General features: G+C 39.4%; 1 protein-coding gene across 1 annotated transcript in view; it reads right to left on the reverse strand.

Moving 5' to 3' along the window:
* The window catches only part of ptprn2 (protein tyrosine phosphatase receptor type N2), a 290,779-nt gene that overhangs the window by 211,952 nt on the left and 60,054 nt on the right, over positions 1-18,773 (reverse strand). The window contains exon 3 of the mRNA XM_066680912.1: positions 13,278-13,391. Within this exon, the coding sequence (XP_066537009.1) occupies positions 13,278-13,391 (114 nt within the window). The remainder of the gene's footprint in view (positions 1-13,277; positions 13,392-18,773) is intronic.

An 18,773-nucleotide genomic window follows, 5' to 3' on the forward strand; every position in this document is an offset into this window, starting at 1 on the left:
TGCAAAAAAGAAACAAGATATTGAAAAAAAAACTTAATATAGCCATTACACTTTATCCATATGATCTCTGGAAAATCTGAATGTGTCTATAACATGTCATACATGTGTACACTCACCAAGACAAATGCGTATATACATACTTTGGAAATTTGGAAACATATTTGGAAATTTTTCTGATTCTGTAACTGCAATAAAATGAAGACTAGAAAAAGCTCCTCTGACAACACTGACTTTGAAACAAATAACTGAAAAGCATGACTACCAGATTTTGGACATATGTACAATTACATTGGTCAATTTCAATGAAAACTAACATAGTTCACAAGTCAATGACAATGGAAGTCGGCGTCTTTCTAGCTATGAGCACTAAATAAGATAGTGAGAGTTCTTTAGTGATCTTCAAAAATCAAATGGCAAGCTTGAGCTAGAGCTGCACAAAATATCCAAGGCTTTAGCAAAATAATCTGTCAAGGTTTTCACAACTCACTCTTTGTGCTCCATGAGTGGCCTTCTACAATGTTAAATGTCAGCATCAGCTCTAGCGCTATCAGCTACTAAATTCCTCTGCAGAGCAATTATGAATATCCAATTATTTATTTATTTGCCTTATTGCATCTGTTCCCCAGCAACAAAATGCTTTAAACAGATGTTGTTGAAAGACAGCCTTGGTCTTAATCTACCCAGAAGGTAGTGCAAATTCTCTCTTTCTCTCTCTCTCATGAGGATTTGGATACACAGATTTTTGACTAGCGGAAAAACTAGCACCGATTTGTTTGTGCTGCCATTTTGAGGCACTTCGTAGCTGCAGCTGCAGTTGGTCAGGTCAATGGAGAGCGTGTAGGAGGGAAAATGGCTCTGGAAGTTATCGCTGGAAATGGGATGAGGTTTTTTTTTTTTTTTTGTTTTGTTTTTTTTTTATTAATGTGCTGGGGTTCATGACCTTCCTGTGGCAGCTGCAGAGCATTTGTAGCCATGGTACGATTAGCGTTTTTTTGATAATGGGGAAACGTCGCAGGTCACGTACAACAGGCTCAAGCTACAGCCGCACCTGGCTGAGCAGCGTTTTTCAAATCTTTGATCACAAATTCATTTCTTTATTGTGCATCTAAGATTGGATAGTAACCATAGGGGCACCTTTTTGATGGCTTCACCTGAATCCTGGGCACTTTAGATGCGGCAGCTTTGAGGCTGGCCCTTATGCTGCTCCACACTTTGATCAATATTCTTCACAAGTGGCAAGTCTCAAACACACACAATATCAGAAAATTATTCTTTTGTTGCTGGAGACTAGTCGTGACTGACAGGACTTGGACATGTGTTTTTAAATAACACATGTTCTTTCATGCTCTTTAGTTTGCTGTGGACTACACACACACAAACACACACACACACACACACACACACATATATATATATACCATGAACAGAGTGTAAACAGTTCCTCCAGTTCTTTTAATTGGACAGACTTGTCATTTTTGTACATCCCTGTCTCTGAGATCAGCTCTTTAATAGGCAATGACATCAGCTGACCAGGGAAAAGCTTAAAAGCAGGATCATTTTCATTTGAAACCAAATCACAGGAGACACAGATGGTAGCTAATGGGGCTGTGAGCATTCAAAAGGTCCAGACGTCTTCTGTTTGATTAATGTTTCATGGCTGAAACAGCTAGAACAACTTTAGAAATCTGTCTGCTCTTGCCCTGCACTGCTGCTACTTAATGGCCAATTGCAGAGGTGACCATAGTTGAAAATCTCTTAAATCTTTCACTCCAAAATGTTGTATTTGCCATATATTTGATTAGAAATGCAAGTACTGTGATATGCAATACTCAGAAAAGTGCTAATCAAGATAGTGATATATTGAAAGATCTGTGTGTGAACTGCACAAGAAATCCTGGTTAACACAAACACACACAAAATTTTGTACCTGTAAATTTGGGATCGTTACATAGGATCCTCACTCATTTTTTGGAAACTTACTGGAAACTTTTCCATAATTATTCCATAATTCATTCATTCATTATCTGTAACCGCTTTCCAAGTCAGGGTCGCGGTGGGTCCAGAGCATACCTGGAATCATTAGGCGCAAGGCGGGAATACACCCTGGAGTGGGGGCCAGTTCTTCACAGGGCAACACAGACACACAAACATTCACTCACTCACACACACCTACAGACATTTTGGAGTCGCCAATCCACCTACCAATGTGTGTTTTTGGACTGTGGGAGGAAACCGGAGCACCCGGAGGAAACCCACGCAGACACGGGGAGAACACACCAACTCCTCACAGACAGTCACCCGGAGTGGGAATCGAACCCACAACCTGGAGCCGTGTGACTGCGACACTGCTGCGCCACCGTGCCGCCCTTGTATAATACATTAATAATGTAACTATTGTGACAGGCCTAGCCAAACATAAATGTTTATTAATTCTGTGAAGATCCTTACCATATCAATATGTACTACTAGATTCTAACCTTACCTTAAATTTAAATTATGTCTTGACCTTTAAAGTTACTGAGTTATGTTGTTAGGACCAAAAGCTCACAAAGAAGATATACCCCCATAAGGTGAGGATGTAAAAAGGTTTTAGTCCCCACAACAGGGCATTGGCCTGGTAGACATACTGGTATGTGATTTGTTGGTTATCCAGTTCTAAACTTAACCAGAGCAAGTAAAAGTGGAGCTGTGTCTGTGGACAAAAAGGCTCCAGAACCAACAAATGTCTGTGTTCCCATCAAACACCGGGGGATCTGCCCTCCACGGAGACAGAATAACACAGATACTTCAGTAGCAATGGTCATTCAGGCTTCAATGATGAACTCCAGGTTTATGGTCACTGCCCCCTCTCAAGCCAGCAAATACACGTCAGGCCACATTAAACACATCAACAGATCCTACCATAACATGCATGGACAGACGGTATTTACACATGACATCATTAGATGTGTAACAGCAAGCCAGTGTCCACCCATTCCTATGGTATCAATAATATAAAAAATATCAGTGTCTGTAATATGCCCTATGGAATCCCATTCAGCTTAATCCATGTGTTCACCTTTTGTAACCTCTTCATCCTGTTCAGGGTTATGGAGAGTCCAGACTATATGCAGGATCAGGGCGCCAGTCCATAACAGGGCATCACACGCTCACCCGGTCACTCTCACACTGGACAATTTCAGACAGCCAACCCACCTACCAGTGGACTGTAGGAGGAAAATGAGCACTGGAGTGAAACTCACATAGGCACTGGGAGAAAACACTCAGGGAAAACACCTCACAGACAGTGACCTGAGGTGAGAATCAAAACCAGGACCATCATGCCTCCCAGCTATACTAAAATTCTGTTTAATTTTGCTCCCATTATCCCAATGCACTGAAACCATGCCCAACAGTTCAGTTTTATACTAAGTAGAGCTTCCAAAAAACAGCTAAATAAAAGCAGAGGAATATCTCTGCCTCTATTTTTTAGAATCTTGAAAATGCTTTTTACTAGCTACACTTAAATTTATTTGTAAATTGGCCATACAAGAGTTAATACTGGATTGAATTTACACAGTAGAGTGAGCTGTGATAAATTTTATGAAGTGTTATAATCAGATTTTTGAGAGTTGCTGTGCAGTGAGCCAGGGTTTGTGGATGCTAACTTTACCCATATTAGCAAACTTTTTGGTTAGAACATGCATTAGACATCGATTCTGGTAATAAGTGCATTTCTCCGGATAGTGTGTGAAATGAACATACTTTGTATTGAGAAACAGCTTCTCCAGGAAGGAAGGGAGCGTCCTCCTCCCATCTCCACGAGATTTCTGTCCCTGTCCTTAATTACAGAAGACACGTTGCATGAGCAGGTGTCTATAGACCTTTGGGTATACAACCTGCCTATTTCAATATTTCTGTAATACATCCACTGAAAAAGTAAGTTCATATGAAAAGGAACTTTAATATACATAGTAAAATGAAATCGATGAAGAAATTCTAGAGCAGATGTGTTGCCCCATTCATGATAAATGTAAAGGGAAGCTGGAGTTTTCACATGTGGCATAGAAAAGTTTTTATTTTATTTTATTTTATTTTTTCAGGCTTCAATTTGAACTCTAGTGCATTAAAAGCTTTTACTCTTTGTTAACACGAGTCTTACACTTCCTTCACCTCCTTTCTCCCTCTGCACCGCACTCTCCATTTTTACTCCATTGCTATAAATCAACCTCTCTCCTTCTTTCTCACGCACACACCCTTGCGTTAATGTTTTTCTTGACTGACAGTGGGGAGATTTAAAAAGCAATGTGCAAAGCCTGTATACCTGCTTATCCATTGTTTCTTTTGAATTCCGCTTCTATATATGGACAGTTTCTCTTCTGGGAAGGCTTTAAACCTTAGTAAGGTCCAGTACTAAGGCTGGATGGTCACAAAAGCACCTCTAACTCTTCATACCCTGATGTGCATTAATGTTTTATGACCACAGTCTACTGTAAATATCATTTAGTGTTAGTGTGTGTCAATGTAATTTGTGTTTTTATGTTGAGTTGTGTGTGTGTGTGTGTGTGTGTTTGTGTGTGTGACACGGTCTTGTGGAACAATGAATGAGCACTCTCCGTCTCTGTGGCCGGTCGATTATATCGATCTAGCGCTGTCCCAAATCGCAGCGTTTTCTTCAGCTACTCGAGATGTGAGATAAAGGGAAGAGCGAGTCGATGACATCGACAACCTGCAGCTCTATCTGTCCTCGACACAGACACACACACGCACACACAAAGAGGAGACGTGTGTAAGACATCACACTAGTGTGTGTTCAGGACAGTAAGGACAGAACAATAACATTCAACGGTCATTCAGTGATGTCACATATGAGCAGAGCCTGAATGAAGATGTATACAAGACTACAGAACAAATGACAAATAAGCACTGATCAAATTGGCAGCCAATTTCCAGAGGGGGTGGTGTGTGCACCGACAATGGGTGGGTGAGTGTAAGGGGAATGGAGGACCTGTTTCTGTGTATACTTTCTTATGCCCATTTCACCCTGCTCTTCAGTGGTCAGGACCACCTCAAAGCAGGTACGATTTAGGTGGTGGATCATTTTCAGCACTGCACTGACACACCTACCTTGTTGGTCCACCTTACAGATGTAAAATCAGAGAGAGTAGCTCATCTGTCGCTGCACAGTTTGTGTTGGTCGTTCTTTGGTCTTTTATCATAGGACACAGGATGCTGTTGACTGAATATTTTGGGTTGGTTGACTATTCTCAGTCCAGCAGTGATTACCAAGGGTTATAAAAACTCCAGCAGCACTGCTGTGTCTGATCCACTCCTACCAGCACGTAAGTGTTACTGCAGAGCTGAGGATGATCCACCACCCAAATCATACCTACTCTATGGGGGACCTGACCATTGAAGAACAGAGAGACAGGTGGACTACAGTCTGTAATTGTACAACCCCAATTCCAATGAAGTTGTGTAAAACATAAATAAAAACAGAATATGATGATTTGCAAATCCTTTTCAATCTATATTCAATTGAATACACTATAAAAACAAGATACTTACTGAGTGAATATTTGCAAAAAAAAACAATAAAGTTTATCAGTTGGAACATTACGTCTTGTCTTTGTAGTGTATTCAATTGAATATAGGTTGAAAAGTATTTGCAAATCATCATATTCTGTTTCTTTTTTTGTTTTACACAATGTCCCAACTTCATTGGAATTGGAGTTTTAGAACTACAAAGTGCTGTATGGTCAGTGGAGCTGAGTGTGGACAATGAGTGTAGACACAAGGTATGTGTTCCTATCCGATAGTCTTTCAGTGTACTGTGACTAAATTGCCTGTTTGTTGATATAGTATATAGTTTCGTTTCCTTGGACCAAAGAAAAGCTGAAAAGAGTACATGTAAACAGGCCACATGAAGAAATAAGTTACATCAAAAGACTTAATGATGAACAGGTGACACAATCACAATGATTGTGATCAAGAGAGCCACACAGTGCTCTCTTCCAGCTGGACTTATATATATATTTATATGTATGATTTTGTCTATCTGGTACTCTAGAGAGAGTAAAACTAGTCCATCAGGTAAATCAGTGTTATCTATTTGTCTTTTCCATTCATGCTGAACCAAAGAGTGCAGCAAGGTGGTGCTACAGGGATTGTCACTGCCCCACAGCTCCAGAGTCTTGAGGCATCCTTAAAACTCAATATGCTCACTCTGACATGGTGGTGGCACTTTAGTCATTCATTCAATCATTCATTATCTGTAACCGCTTATCCAGGTCATGGTGGGTCCAGAGCCTACCTGGAATCATTGGGCGCAAGGTGTGAACGCACCCTGGAGGGGGCGCCAGTCCTTCACAGGGCAACACACACACTCACACATTCACTTACACACTCACACCTACGGATACTTTTGAGTCACCAATCCACCTACCAACGTGTGTTTTTGGACTGTTGGAGGAAACCGGAGCACCCGGAGAAAACCCACGCAGACACAGGGAGAACACACCAAGCTCTTTACAGACAGACACCTGGAGTGGTCCCTGGAGCTGTGTGACTGCGACACTACCTGCTGTGCTAACGTGCCGACCTGGCACTTTAGTGTTTGTTGCAATTAGCAGTGGATCAGATACAGCAGTGCTGCTGGAGTTTTTAAACACCTTAGTGTCACTGCTGGACTGAAAATAATAATCCACTAACCATAAATCTCCAGCCAGGTTTAGAGGATGGCTGACTATCATAAAAATATGCAATTTGTAAGTTGCAAGCAAGCAAGCAGTGTTACTGATAACACCATGAACAGGAAGCAAGTATGGAGGAGATTTGTAAATTAGTTATTTTTATATTTTTAAGTTATTTTTATGCACCTTAAGTAGTTGATTTTTGTAATTATGAAAGGTGTCTACAAACATTTTGGACATAAAGTGAAATTTAAAAAGCTGTGTAGAATGATAACACTATAGAAAAAAAATCATGTATGCATACACACATACCCGCAGTCACACACACACACACACACACATACACACACACACACACACACACACACACACACACTCCTACATAAACACCTCTAAATTTGATGCAGAAAGATTGCATGTCAATCACAAGGCCAGATTTCAGATACCATCTGTGTCCAGAATAAAAAAAGAGAGAGAGACAGAGAAATAGATAGAAAGAAAGAGAAGAAAGAAGGGTTTAAAAAAGGGAGTAATTGAACACAGCCTTCACTTCTCGTCCTCTCATCCTCCTGATCCCTCTCTCTTTATTGGACTCAGGTAATTGGAGTTAGACGGCCATCTCCTCTGTGCTCTAATATTCATTACCATGTTGGTAATTTACCCAAAGACGGCTGCGCGCCTTCCACGCTTTTCAGCTTTCATTTACGCCTGTTAGAGGATCAACCTCAGCGCGGGCTTCTGAAGCCAATTAGAGCCACCGAACCTCCAGCCAGAAGTAAATGGACAGAAGCATGCTGCCCCCTAAAGACCCTGCTGGAGATCTGCACAGAGGAAAAGAGTTTAGAATAGGGGCTGGATTCTCTAAGCATTTTTCAGTGTATTTTCAGGGTTTACACTGATTACTTAGTTAATATTTTATTTTCTTGAATGCTGTAAATAGTCTGCATATTTCAGCTGTGTGTTGTTTGTTTGTCTGTTATGTGTGAATTCACCCAAACAAGTCTCAAGTCTTTAGGCCATACGGTTTAGTCTGTGCGATTCGTTTTATGGCAGAAAAAGAAACAAAAGTATAATTAAAATAATAATTTTAATAAAAATTACTGTGTGCTCTGATAAAAATATATTCTGTCCATTGTTTATACAACTTTTAAAGGCAATGATTTACTCTATGTTGGCTTCCTCACTCTTTACACATGGTCCTTGTTTCTATTGACAGCTATCTGTTGCTGGTAGAGAGTGTTACAGATGACATACTGCCTTCCTTTTAAGATTTAACATTGGGTCCCATGTACTCACCATCTTTATAGAATAAAGCAGGCTTGGCCAACCCACCAGGCACATTACAATTAGGAGCCACAAGATACGAATTTCCACAAAAATGCACACAACTACCATACCATAACTTCTTATAACAATCACAAACCGAGCCCGAGTTGACTCTACGAGTCACAACTCCAGTCGAATTAAGGATTGAATCTTTGAGAGTCGACTCTTCTTTGCTAATATTCTTATTAAAAGCTATGAAACCAGAGTCTGAAAATAACATTGAATATTTCATTAGAGTAATATTTGCTCCATGTAGCAGGACTGTGAGGAATAAAAAGGGATTTGTAGATAGAGTGTGGACCATGCGCCATTTTTAACAAGATGTCCTCTCATTGCTAAAGGAAAGCCCTCGTTTTTCCCAATAAGCTTGAGCCATGGTGGCAGGTAATGCAAGAGCTTCTTTTTTGCCCTGTGTAATGTCATTTAAGAGTGTGCTTCTAGGGCTGTCCTGCTGAGAAGAGATCAGACAGAGCAGTGGGGAAAGGTAAAAATGAACAAGCCTCACATTATGATGTTCGGACTGCAGTTCCAGTCATGCCTCTGATCAGGTATAGCTGCAGGTACTAGAAATATGTCTTGATCAGTGCATATCTTGAAATGCATCAATTTCATGCATCAAAATATATGTATATAAATGACACCATTTTAGATCTGTGTGGCTCTTTAAAAACACTTTACAACTGGCTTTCCATCAAAGAAAAAAAAACACATCTAACCAAGCATTAATGTTTGCTTGAAATGATTATTCGAGGGTTCAAGTAATACAGTCAAAAACTGCAAATAAGGGACACAATGTTCTAAATGTACTAAGAAACTGAAACGAAACATTGGCGTATCAAAAATCTCTGGAAAAAATAACATGTTTTGTTTACATTTAAGTGACATCCACTACAGAAAACACATTTTATAATTGCGTGCACACAATTAATGTTTTACTCTTTGTTGTGGTTAACATATTATAGTGACCCTGGGTTCTACGCAGATCAAGGAGCTCTGGCTGTTTTAGGGTTGTTCTTTGGGGGTTATTTGTTGATAAATGTGTGTGTTTGGTCTATGGAATTTGACATGAGCAGAGAATTACCCACTGTCAAGGGGATTTGGGCCTTCAGGTCCCGCAATACACCAAGCCCAAATTACTGCCTGTTCACTTTTCTGCCTTGTGCCATTGTAAGGGCACTTTAGTTAAGGGCAGTATCTCATTTCCCACCTCTAGTGACATCACAATATTCATAAAATATATAATATTATATAAAACATGCTATAACTTGTATGGCACAAATAAGGTTCTGTTTTTTCCATAAGGCAAAATGAAAAACTAATACAGTTTTGTGTTTTAATGGTGACATTCTTATACAAATGTTTTGGCTTCCTGGTGAAGTGATGTTTTTTGAAAATTTTAAAGGATTCTGTGAAAATAAGCTTAAAATATTCAGCTGTAGAGAACAAATTACTGCACATGTTAATTCACAAATAATGCTGATTTGCTGGATTTTGAAAAATGGGGGGAATGTGACTTGTATTCATGTTATATTTTATGCTCATTTATTTTCCCTGTTTTAATGTCAACCTTCTGTGGTAGGGTAGAGCTACAGCTAGTGTCATTGCCAACACAACTCGATGGTCCTGGATTGGATCCTTGCCTTGGGTCACTGTCTATGAACAGTTTGGTGTGTTCTCCCTGTATCTGTGTTGATTTCCTCTGGGTGCTCAAGTTTCTACCCACAGTCCAAAACACATGTCGGTAGGTGGACTGGCTGCGAAATTGTTCACAGGTGTGTGAGTATGTGTTGCCCTGTGATGAACTGTTCTTGACTTCTGCACGAGTCCAGGTATGTTAGATAATAAAACTATTTTCACTGGGCTTTAAGCTTCATTTTTGGATGCAGAAGTATTAGCTTTATAATCTGTGAAGTGCAAGTGGGCTTAGCACATTTTCCTGCCTGGTTCCTCGCACCTCATAATGAGGGTTTTTTTTTTTTTTTTGACCTTGGGATTGTCTAAACTTTTGTAGACAAGCACAGACCCCAATGACCAATTTCTTTTATTTGAAACAAGGCAAAAGTCCTATTGTGAACATCTGTGGTCCCCTAACACTGTCCATACTGAGTCTGGTGAACACCACTAATTAAAAATCCATCCCTGACTCACAGTATGATGCTCTAGTAGTGGTCAGGTCCACAGAGCTGCACTCTGTTTCTGCCCTTTCTAACACAGTGTGTCATTGAAAACCCTCTCCATATCCCCAGCCCTCAGATGTCCAATGCGTCGCCCCGGGCAACAGAGAAGTGCTCTCACCCTTTCATCATTTGCTCTTTCATCTGCCCACGTGATGGAGGGTTGCGTCGTCCAGCTGTAGAAGTGGTCATCATGAGGGTCCAGTCAAATATGGTGGTAATTTCTACAGAGAGACAGTGTGCTCTTCAAGAGCCTCTGTGTGTGTGTTAGGGCTGTGCTATATTGTATACTTCACGATAAAATCAACATCATTTTTTCAAAGAAAAAATAAATCGGCAACAATATCGCTATAGTAAAAATACCTTCAAATATTGCAATATTATTTTAAGGCCATATCGCACACCCTAGTGTGTGAGTTTGTGCGTGTCCATTGTTTTTGTGTGTATATGTTTGCAGAAGCAATGGCTCACCCAGATTGAATATTTAAGTTCTAATAAAACAGACCAGGACAGGGACATGTCTTTAGAGATTAAAGTGATGGCCACCACTGGCATTGTACTTTTGTCCAAGGCTACCCATAAGCCAACTGTCTACTTGTCACTACTCTCATTTGGACTCTAAAACACTGTGAGGAATCTGGTCATGGTCAGTTTTGAGTGACAGCACTGTGACCTGGAGTCCATTAACACGGGCCTGTGTGGTTACGGCATTAGATGAAGAGAAACCACAGACTTTCATTACATTCGGACTAATGCCAAGAAAATAAAGCGGATTTAACACAAAACTAGACAAGGTATAATACTAAAGTATGACACTCAGATCCTATCTGAACCACCAGGACCCACAGGTGAAAGGTGAAAGCAGGACCAAAGAGCAGGGAAAGAAGTAAATGGACTGGCTGGGAGAACAGTATCACCATTATAGCCAGCAGGCTGACACTGTTCCGCTGAGTCGTGCTACTATGTCGAAATATGCTACCATAGTGTACTTTCTTGAGTACAGTCACCAGAATAAAATAGTAAGTAGGGTATTTTGATCAGAAAATGCTCCCAACAGAAGTATAAGCAGGAGATATGCATAATCTAACGTCCTGTATGAAGGAAAAGATAAGGTAATTGTCTTGATTAACTGTTTCTTTTTACATTTGATTTACCTTGTACTGCTTTGAAATATTCAATCAAATAATAACTCTAAGCTAAGACTGTGTAACGTACCCGAGAAAAACAGATACCATGTGCAGAGCTACTTAGACATATCGATAGGCAGCACAGATTGTTAGGACAACAGAATGCAAACAGAGCTGCTAATCTAATTGTGAAACAAGGTGGAAAAGCAGAATAAAGTTTGTATAAACATACAGTCTTGGGATGAGGGCCCATGGAAGCTTCATATATAGGACCCTGGCATCACCTAATTTTCATTATCAGTATCTGTCATGATATCACAGTCATTCTCTATTTGTTGTATCTCCATATATCCTCACATGATAAATGCTATGTTCACACAGCAGATAAAATGACCACAAATCTGATCTTTAAATGTGTGGCACTGTGAGCCATAGTGTGAAATCTAATCTTCATTTTCAATTTCCTATGTGATACTGAAATGCCATACATGTGTCTGCATGTGACATTTATTTCAACCCACCTGGTACATTCCTTGTCATTCATTCATTCATTCATAAATAAATAAATAAATAAATAGTAGGTACAGCGAGGGTCCATACACATTCTACAAAAGGCTAACCCCACTTCATTTTAAATAAAAGGATTTGGTTAAAAACAATTGCTTTTTTCAAATAGAAAATAATTTTGGAATAGAAAACCTGTATTTTTTTTTAGCAATCAAACACACTCTGCAAAAAATACCAGTCTATTTATTTATATTATATATTTATTTCATTTATTTCAAAATGAAAATGCTTTGGGCAGAGTGTATAAAGACCGTTACGCACATGTGCAAAAGCACTACTCAAAATGGATCTGGAGGCACAAGGAACATAATTGGTTACCAGCCAACAGGTGGGGATGACTGTAATTGGATAAAATGAATCGGCCGGATATTTTCAAATATCGTACCATAAACCGTTAAAGCTCTGCCTAGACTCTCGTGTTTTGTTGCTCTGCCAAAAGTGACTCTGGAAGAATAAATGTGCCATATAACTTTCATTTTTGTTACTGTATGCTAAGTTCTGTTTCATAATCTGGAAATTTATTGATTTATGGCGTGGTCTGTTTTAACCAATCAAATTCATCCCCTTGTGTTGACCAGTAACCAGTTACGTTCCTTCAGCCTCCAAGGCAGCACTGCCTCCAGAACCATTCTGAGTAAGGTTTTTGTTCACATATGACTTCTACCATTAGGTGAGCGTGCTATGGAGATCATTGTTATTTTGCACATGCAAGTCAGTTGACCTAAAGACAAGGCGTTGTTGGAACTGAATGAAACCTCAGAATACATATGAGAATATAATGATGATATATACAAGTGATTACAATATTAGAGTGAAAAGATATGTTTACAGGGGAAAAGGTTTTGGGTACAATTGTAAGGAGGCTCTAATACACTGTTGAGCCTGGATACAAATGAGAGCATGGAGGCATACAGGTTCCAAATTGTAGCTGGGTCTGTACATCCTACACGCTCATAGCAAAACCTGGATTTTTCACAAAAAAAAAACTGGGTTTCATTCCATAGCAGTCCAGGTTTCTCATTCACTACACCACTGCCCACACCTCCTAACAGCTCAGTCAGAATGGCCTATAGTGGGCAGATAGTGGGAGGTGCATCCAGTCCATTGATGCTCCTCCTTCAAAGTCTGTCAACTGGATAAAAAGTCTTTGAGTGCATCAGAGAGGCATGTCTAACAATCAAAAGTCTATCACTTTGTTTTTGAAGGGGGGGGTGTAAAATGAGTATATAATCAGATTTTAGTTTGTAGCCATAGTAAATAACTCTCAAAAATGCTGTTATTTGTTTCTATAAAAAAAGTCCTAACATATAAGACTAAGTAAGTGATCTGAGCGATCTGCAAGTAACAAACCTGCAAAAATTTAAAGAAGAGAAGAGTTTAAACATAAATACTCCGCAGTGCACTGGTTTTACCTTGATGGGCCAGTTTTTGGAGGACGTTCCTGAGGCGCAGCAATGATGCTGGAGAAACATTGAATGTGTAAACCTCCTCTCCAGGAAAATGCACACACTGACCAAACACACCATCTGCAACACAAAGGCATACACTCTTTATCAGTGCAAAATCTTGCAGGGAGAAATATATATATATCAGAAACTCCAGCGTAAATTACTCCAAACAGAGGTTAATGGGTATTTGCACTGTTTTAAAGACTCTGAGATTTAAAATGGGTCTTTGCAAAAAATTATGAAAACCATTCGCAAGCCCTAAACTGCCGGAACGCAAGACCATGCAGAATTGTATACTGTACTGAGAGATGACTGAATGTACAAAGCTATATACTATACAGCATGTATGCAGTACTAACAGCCAAGAGAGTTTTTTTAAGTTTTTTTTTTAATTTTTTAGTTGTTTTTTTTTTTGACAGTTTTTTGATAAGTACTTACACATACACAGCTCTTATCTCATTCCTTCTTTATCTTTCCATCATCACGGACCTGGTGCAACTCAGTAGTCCGTAGCTAGGCAACCCAAAGCCACAGCCAGGATGGGCTCACTAATTCAATGGCTATCTGGGTGAGAGTGAGGAATTGTGGGTAATGCAGCTGTCCTTGTGAGGAATATAAATGACCGGCTGACAGCGAGATCAGATAAGAGCAGTTTACAGAAATCTCTCCTCTAAATACCTCACAGAAAAAGATAAAAGAGGTGCAGGTCCATTAGTCTGGCTGAACATCTGACATCACGGCAAAACATGATGTATGACAATATATTGGCCTGTAATATGTTTGCTAAAATATTGACGGACGTAAATAAAAACGTTTCAGAGGTCCTCCATTTAAATTTGCACTTTTTAACATCGATATATATCTGTAACTGGTGTATTATGTTAATGCTTTCAAGGTTCTAGACTTTCATTGCTAGCTAAAATTTCAAGAGTTGCAATAGTGGAAAACAACACTGTTAACATTAATGCAATAGTCACACAATTAACAATGACAAATTAAGAGGCTTTGATACCATGTTAAATAAGATTAAAGTACTTCAGTGAGTAACAACACATGATAAGTTATAAAATATGATTGAAACACTGGTTAATAAATTATGACCTGGAGCCTTTATTTGGAGCATGCTGTAGGTTGGAGGAGCATATTATGAGACAGAGAGAGACAGAGAGAGAGAGAGAGAATAAAGAAATGAATGCATGTAAATGGAAGGTGTGAGGGGGTAAGTCTCCATGGTAACAGGTTTTGCCCCAGCCTTTAGTTATGGGGGTTTGAAGCTCTTTCTGCCCCTCTCTCCCTTTTTACATAAGCACAGAAGTGTGTGACATAACCCAGACAAACACTCTGCACCTTCCTTTTACCCTCCATGTCGGTTTCCATAGCAACCCCCGTTCTCCATTGACTTTTTTTTTTAATTCTGCTCTTTTCTGAGTGTCTGCAGGAATAATCCCACTGTAATTATGGCCATCACCGCCTTCACAGAGAGAGAGAGAGAGAGAGAGAGAGAGAGAGAGAGAGAGAAAGGGACAGACAAACAGACAGAGAGAGACAGAGAACACCGGAAGAAAAGCCTGTCAAAAATGATCCTTCCATCACCTACACACATCCACAAACACAGAAAGAATCAGAGCATTCACTGCATCCTGTCAATCACTCATAAAATCCAACTGTTCTTCTACATGACCATGTAAGGAACCTGGAGATAGGTGTACCACTGTGTGTGTTTGTATGTGTGTACAGTATAAGGCATTGCAGTGTTGCTTAGGTTTTTACATTTTCAACCCAGAAAATTCAAGGCTAAAGCATTTCTGTGGTCAGAATGTAACCACTGATGAAGGGCTAGAACACAGACCGCTAAAAACAGAGGACAGCTGCACAACAGCTGTGAGATTTTGGCTTGAAGTGTACGCTATTTAAGCAGATCTGGGTCAATCATCACATATCAATGATATAAATCAATATCCAGATTTGACTGGCAGTGCTATCAGTTTCACTGGCGATGGTTTGGTTTATCCTGGTAGTTCAAATAGTAAGTAAACCTTACAGACAATTTAAACTTCAGCCACGTACAAACAAGTTTTTGTTTTGTTTTTTTTGTCCCCGCAAACATACCATTTCACCATAGAAGACGCAGAGCTTCTGAACGTAAACAAACCAGAGAGAACTGCAGGTCCCTACAATCATAGATGTTCCCTGAGTAAATGCCTAAAATTAGTAATTTCCAAGAAGAAAAAATGGTTTCTGTGGTCATTAATCTTATCACCTAAGGGCCTATGTTGCTGCAGGTTTTCAGAGAGACTGAGACAAGTAGAATCAGGTGTGCTCCTGCTAAATTGGAATGAAAACCTGCAGCCACACTGGCCATTTGTGGACAAGATTGGTGACCCTCGGAGACAAAACTTTACACCTTTGCCTTCATTCAGTATGCATAGATATACAAATATGTGATTAGCGCCCATTTCTGTCCCCACTTACCCCTCAATCACTTGCCTGTCGCTTAAAAGCCCCACTGAAAAAGTTGACCAGATTGATTCCTTGGGTTTATGACATATGAAAACTCTAGCTGTCTGAAAATGTATAGATTTTATTTTTTTATAAGAGTTTATAAAAGAAAACAGGGCTAGCACAGCAGCTAATCAGCATAATTAGCAGCTTTAAACCATTGTAAATATGTAGGTCTACTGACTTCCCAGCTTCAAATACACCCTGTTAAACACAAGCAAAAGGGAATTTTAATTAGAGCTCATGCATATAGGGCAATTTGGTATAAGATTAACTTTAATCTAGCAGTGGAAAATCACCTCAGCAGGATTTCTCACAGTCTGTACAGTTATTTTAACTGCCCCAGTTTTCCTAATAGTACTTTCAACATATATGTCAAGAACTGTATTCGGTATAATGTCGGCCCAATGCCTCTGAATCTTTTTTTTTTTTTAATTTTATACAATTTAAGATAATTTGTTAAACCGTTTATTTAACTGATAAAAGTATAGAGAAAACATTTTTAATGTTTTCACTGACAAATCCAGCTGTAGTTCATGAATAAAATAACAATAAAATGTGATGCCTGCAGCACACAAAACTTTGAAACAGAGGCAAAATAAGGCTGAAAAGATAAGTCTGAAAGAGAGTGACAATGTGCCCTGTGGTCAGACAAGTCCATGTTTCAGCTTGTTTGTGGGACCAAATTTACATCAGATTCTATGTGTTAAACACCATCCAGACTGTTACCAATGAAAAGTGCAAAAACCAGCATTTGTGATGACATGTTGGTGCTTCAGTGCCCAGGATATGTGCAGATATGTGGAGATGCCATTGATGTGGAGGCTTACATTGGTATTTTGGAGTGATATATGCTGCCATCAGTATAATGTGTTTCCCCAGGAACTCCATGTCTATTTCAGCAGGACGAAGCCAGGCCTTCATTCTGCATAAATAATGCCCTGTTCACACTGTGTCTGATTTTCACAGATGGAAAAAATGCACATCAATTTTGAAAATGAATATGTTATAATAAATTAATGGCAACAATTATACAATGTCAAATTTTCAATTAGAACCTGTTCTATATTGTGTTTACTGATGCATTTATATCAGACTGACCAATCAGAGCTCCGCTGTCATGGTTGCAGACCAAAAAAATTAACATAAAGACGTCAGCCAGAACACAAAAGCTCACAGAACAAGCAAAACGCTGACTATAAAAATGTTAAAAACATTTATGTTTAAAGAAAATATAATCCTTTGTAATGAGAGAAGCAACATGCACAACAAGAGCCTCAAACTCCCGCACGGACCTATGGAAATACCTTCAAAACAGCTCATTATACAACCGTAGATCCTGAATGAGGTGCTGGAACTTCCTGTGTTGTGATCTTTTCTTGTAGAATGGAGTGATCCCAGTTTGTGCATTGTTTACTTGCAGTGCTTCAAATAAAATGATATATTCACCAGTGCTTCTGCTACTAGCAGGAATTCTACTCTGAAATCGGATTGTGTGTGAATAGGTCCTTATAGCAGTGTGGCTTCACAGGCATAGCCTGTGTGATTGACTACCCACCATGCCTGCATCCAGACCTGTCTCCTGATGAAAATGTATGGCAAATCATGAAGAAGAGAATCAGACAACAGTGATCACAGACTGCAGAGCAGCTAAAGCCTTGTTTACAGCAAGAATAGGCAAAAGTTCCACTTGCAAAATTGTAACAATTAGTATTAGTAAAAGTGCCCAAATGATGAAAAAAAAGTAATGTGACCTGGTGGTAAACGTTCCAGCTGTTTTTAAATGTGTTGTAGGTATCCATTTCAAAACTAATAGAATTATGTTAAGAACTGAAAACACAAACACTTTCCTTTGTTCTTTTGTTTGTTTTAAATTAAGGTTCAAATTAACTCAAATTACAGATTTCCATTTTTAATTTCATTTTTTTCAAATGTGGCCCAACTTTTCTGGAAGTGGAGTTTGTAGAACAAATTTGGCCTCCAATGAATTACAGCTTATTGCAATCTAACTACAAAGCCCAGGATGAGACTTGTGGGTTTTGAATGAGGATAAACTCAGCAGTTGGCAAAAGTAAAAGCAAAAATCCTCTCTAGGATTTCATTCCAACTGCACGGCTGTTCTAATCATCTCAAACCAGCCTCAGAAGTGTCAGGGCAGTTTGAGAAAGAAAAACAAAAACAACTTGAAGGATTTTTACTTTCTGGGTCTGAAATTTGCCCTAAATTCATTACCACAAATCAGTACAGACTACAAGAACACACACTCTTTAAATGAAACACACACACACACAGGCTTCCTGAACTCTATATCCAGTGTCTCAGCAGTCATTGCATTTCTCCTCTTCTGCCACTAGAGAGAGCCGAGTGAGTGATAACAACAACAACTGAAGGCGCCTATTTATCATCCACCGACAGTCAGTACACACTCAGTTTAGCCTGGCAGTCACAAACAATCATACACACACAGATGGGTTTCTATTGGTTGCTGTGTTTGCATTTACTTATTGCAGTGTGAAACAAAACATACACTTTCAGGTTTTTATATCTGATGATATGCAACCCAGCATAAGATTTAAAAAGAGCACATATACTCAGTGTGTGTGTGTGCTCACACATATATTGATCAACCATAACATTAAAATGACCGCCTTGTTCCATTGTATCATCTCCTCTGACCATACAGGAGCGTTCTGTAGTTCACAGACTGTGGTCCACCTGTTCCTCTGCATACTGTGCTAACTTCTTTTACCCTTTTCTCCAGTGGTCAAGACCTCAGCAGGACCACCACATAGCAAATATGATTTGAGTGGTGACTGATGTGGTGGTAGTATGTTAGTTTGTGTTGTGCTGATTCTACTGCATCAGACACAACAGTGCCCTGTCCTCAGTGTCACTGCTGGACTGAGAATACTACCCCAACCAAAAATTTCCAGACAACAGCATCCTATGTCCACTGATGAA

This window comes from Hoplias malabaricus, chromosome 9 (genome assembly GCF_029633855.1).
Source record: "Hoplias malabaricus isolate fHopMal1 chromosome 9, fHopMal1.hap1, whole genome shotgun sequence".
Classification (NCBI taxonomy): Eukaryota; Metazoa; Chordata; class Actinopteri; order Characiformes; family Erythrinidae; genus Hoplias; species Hoplias malabaricus.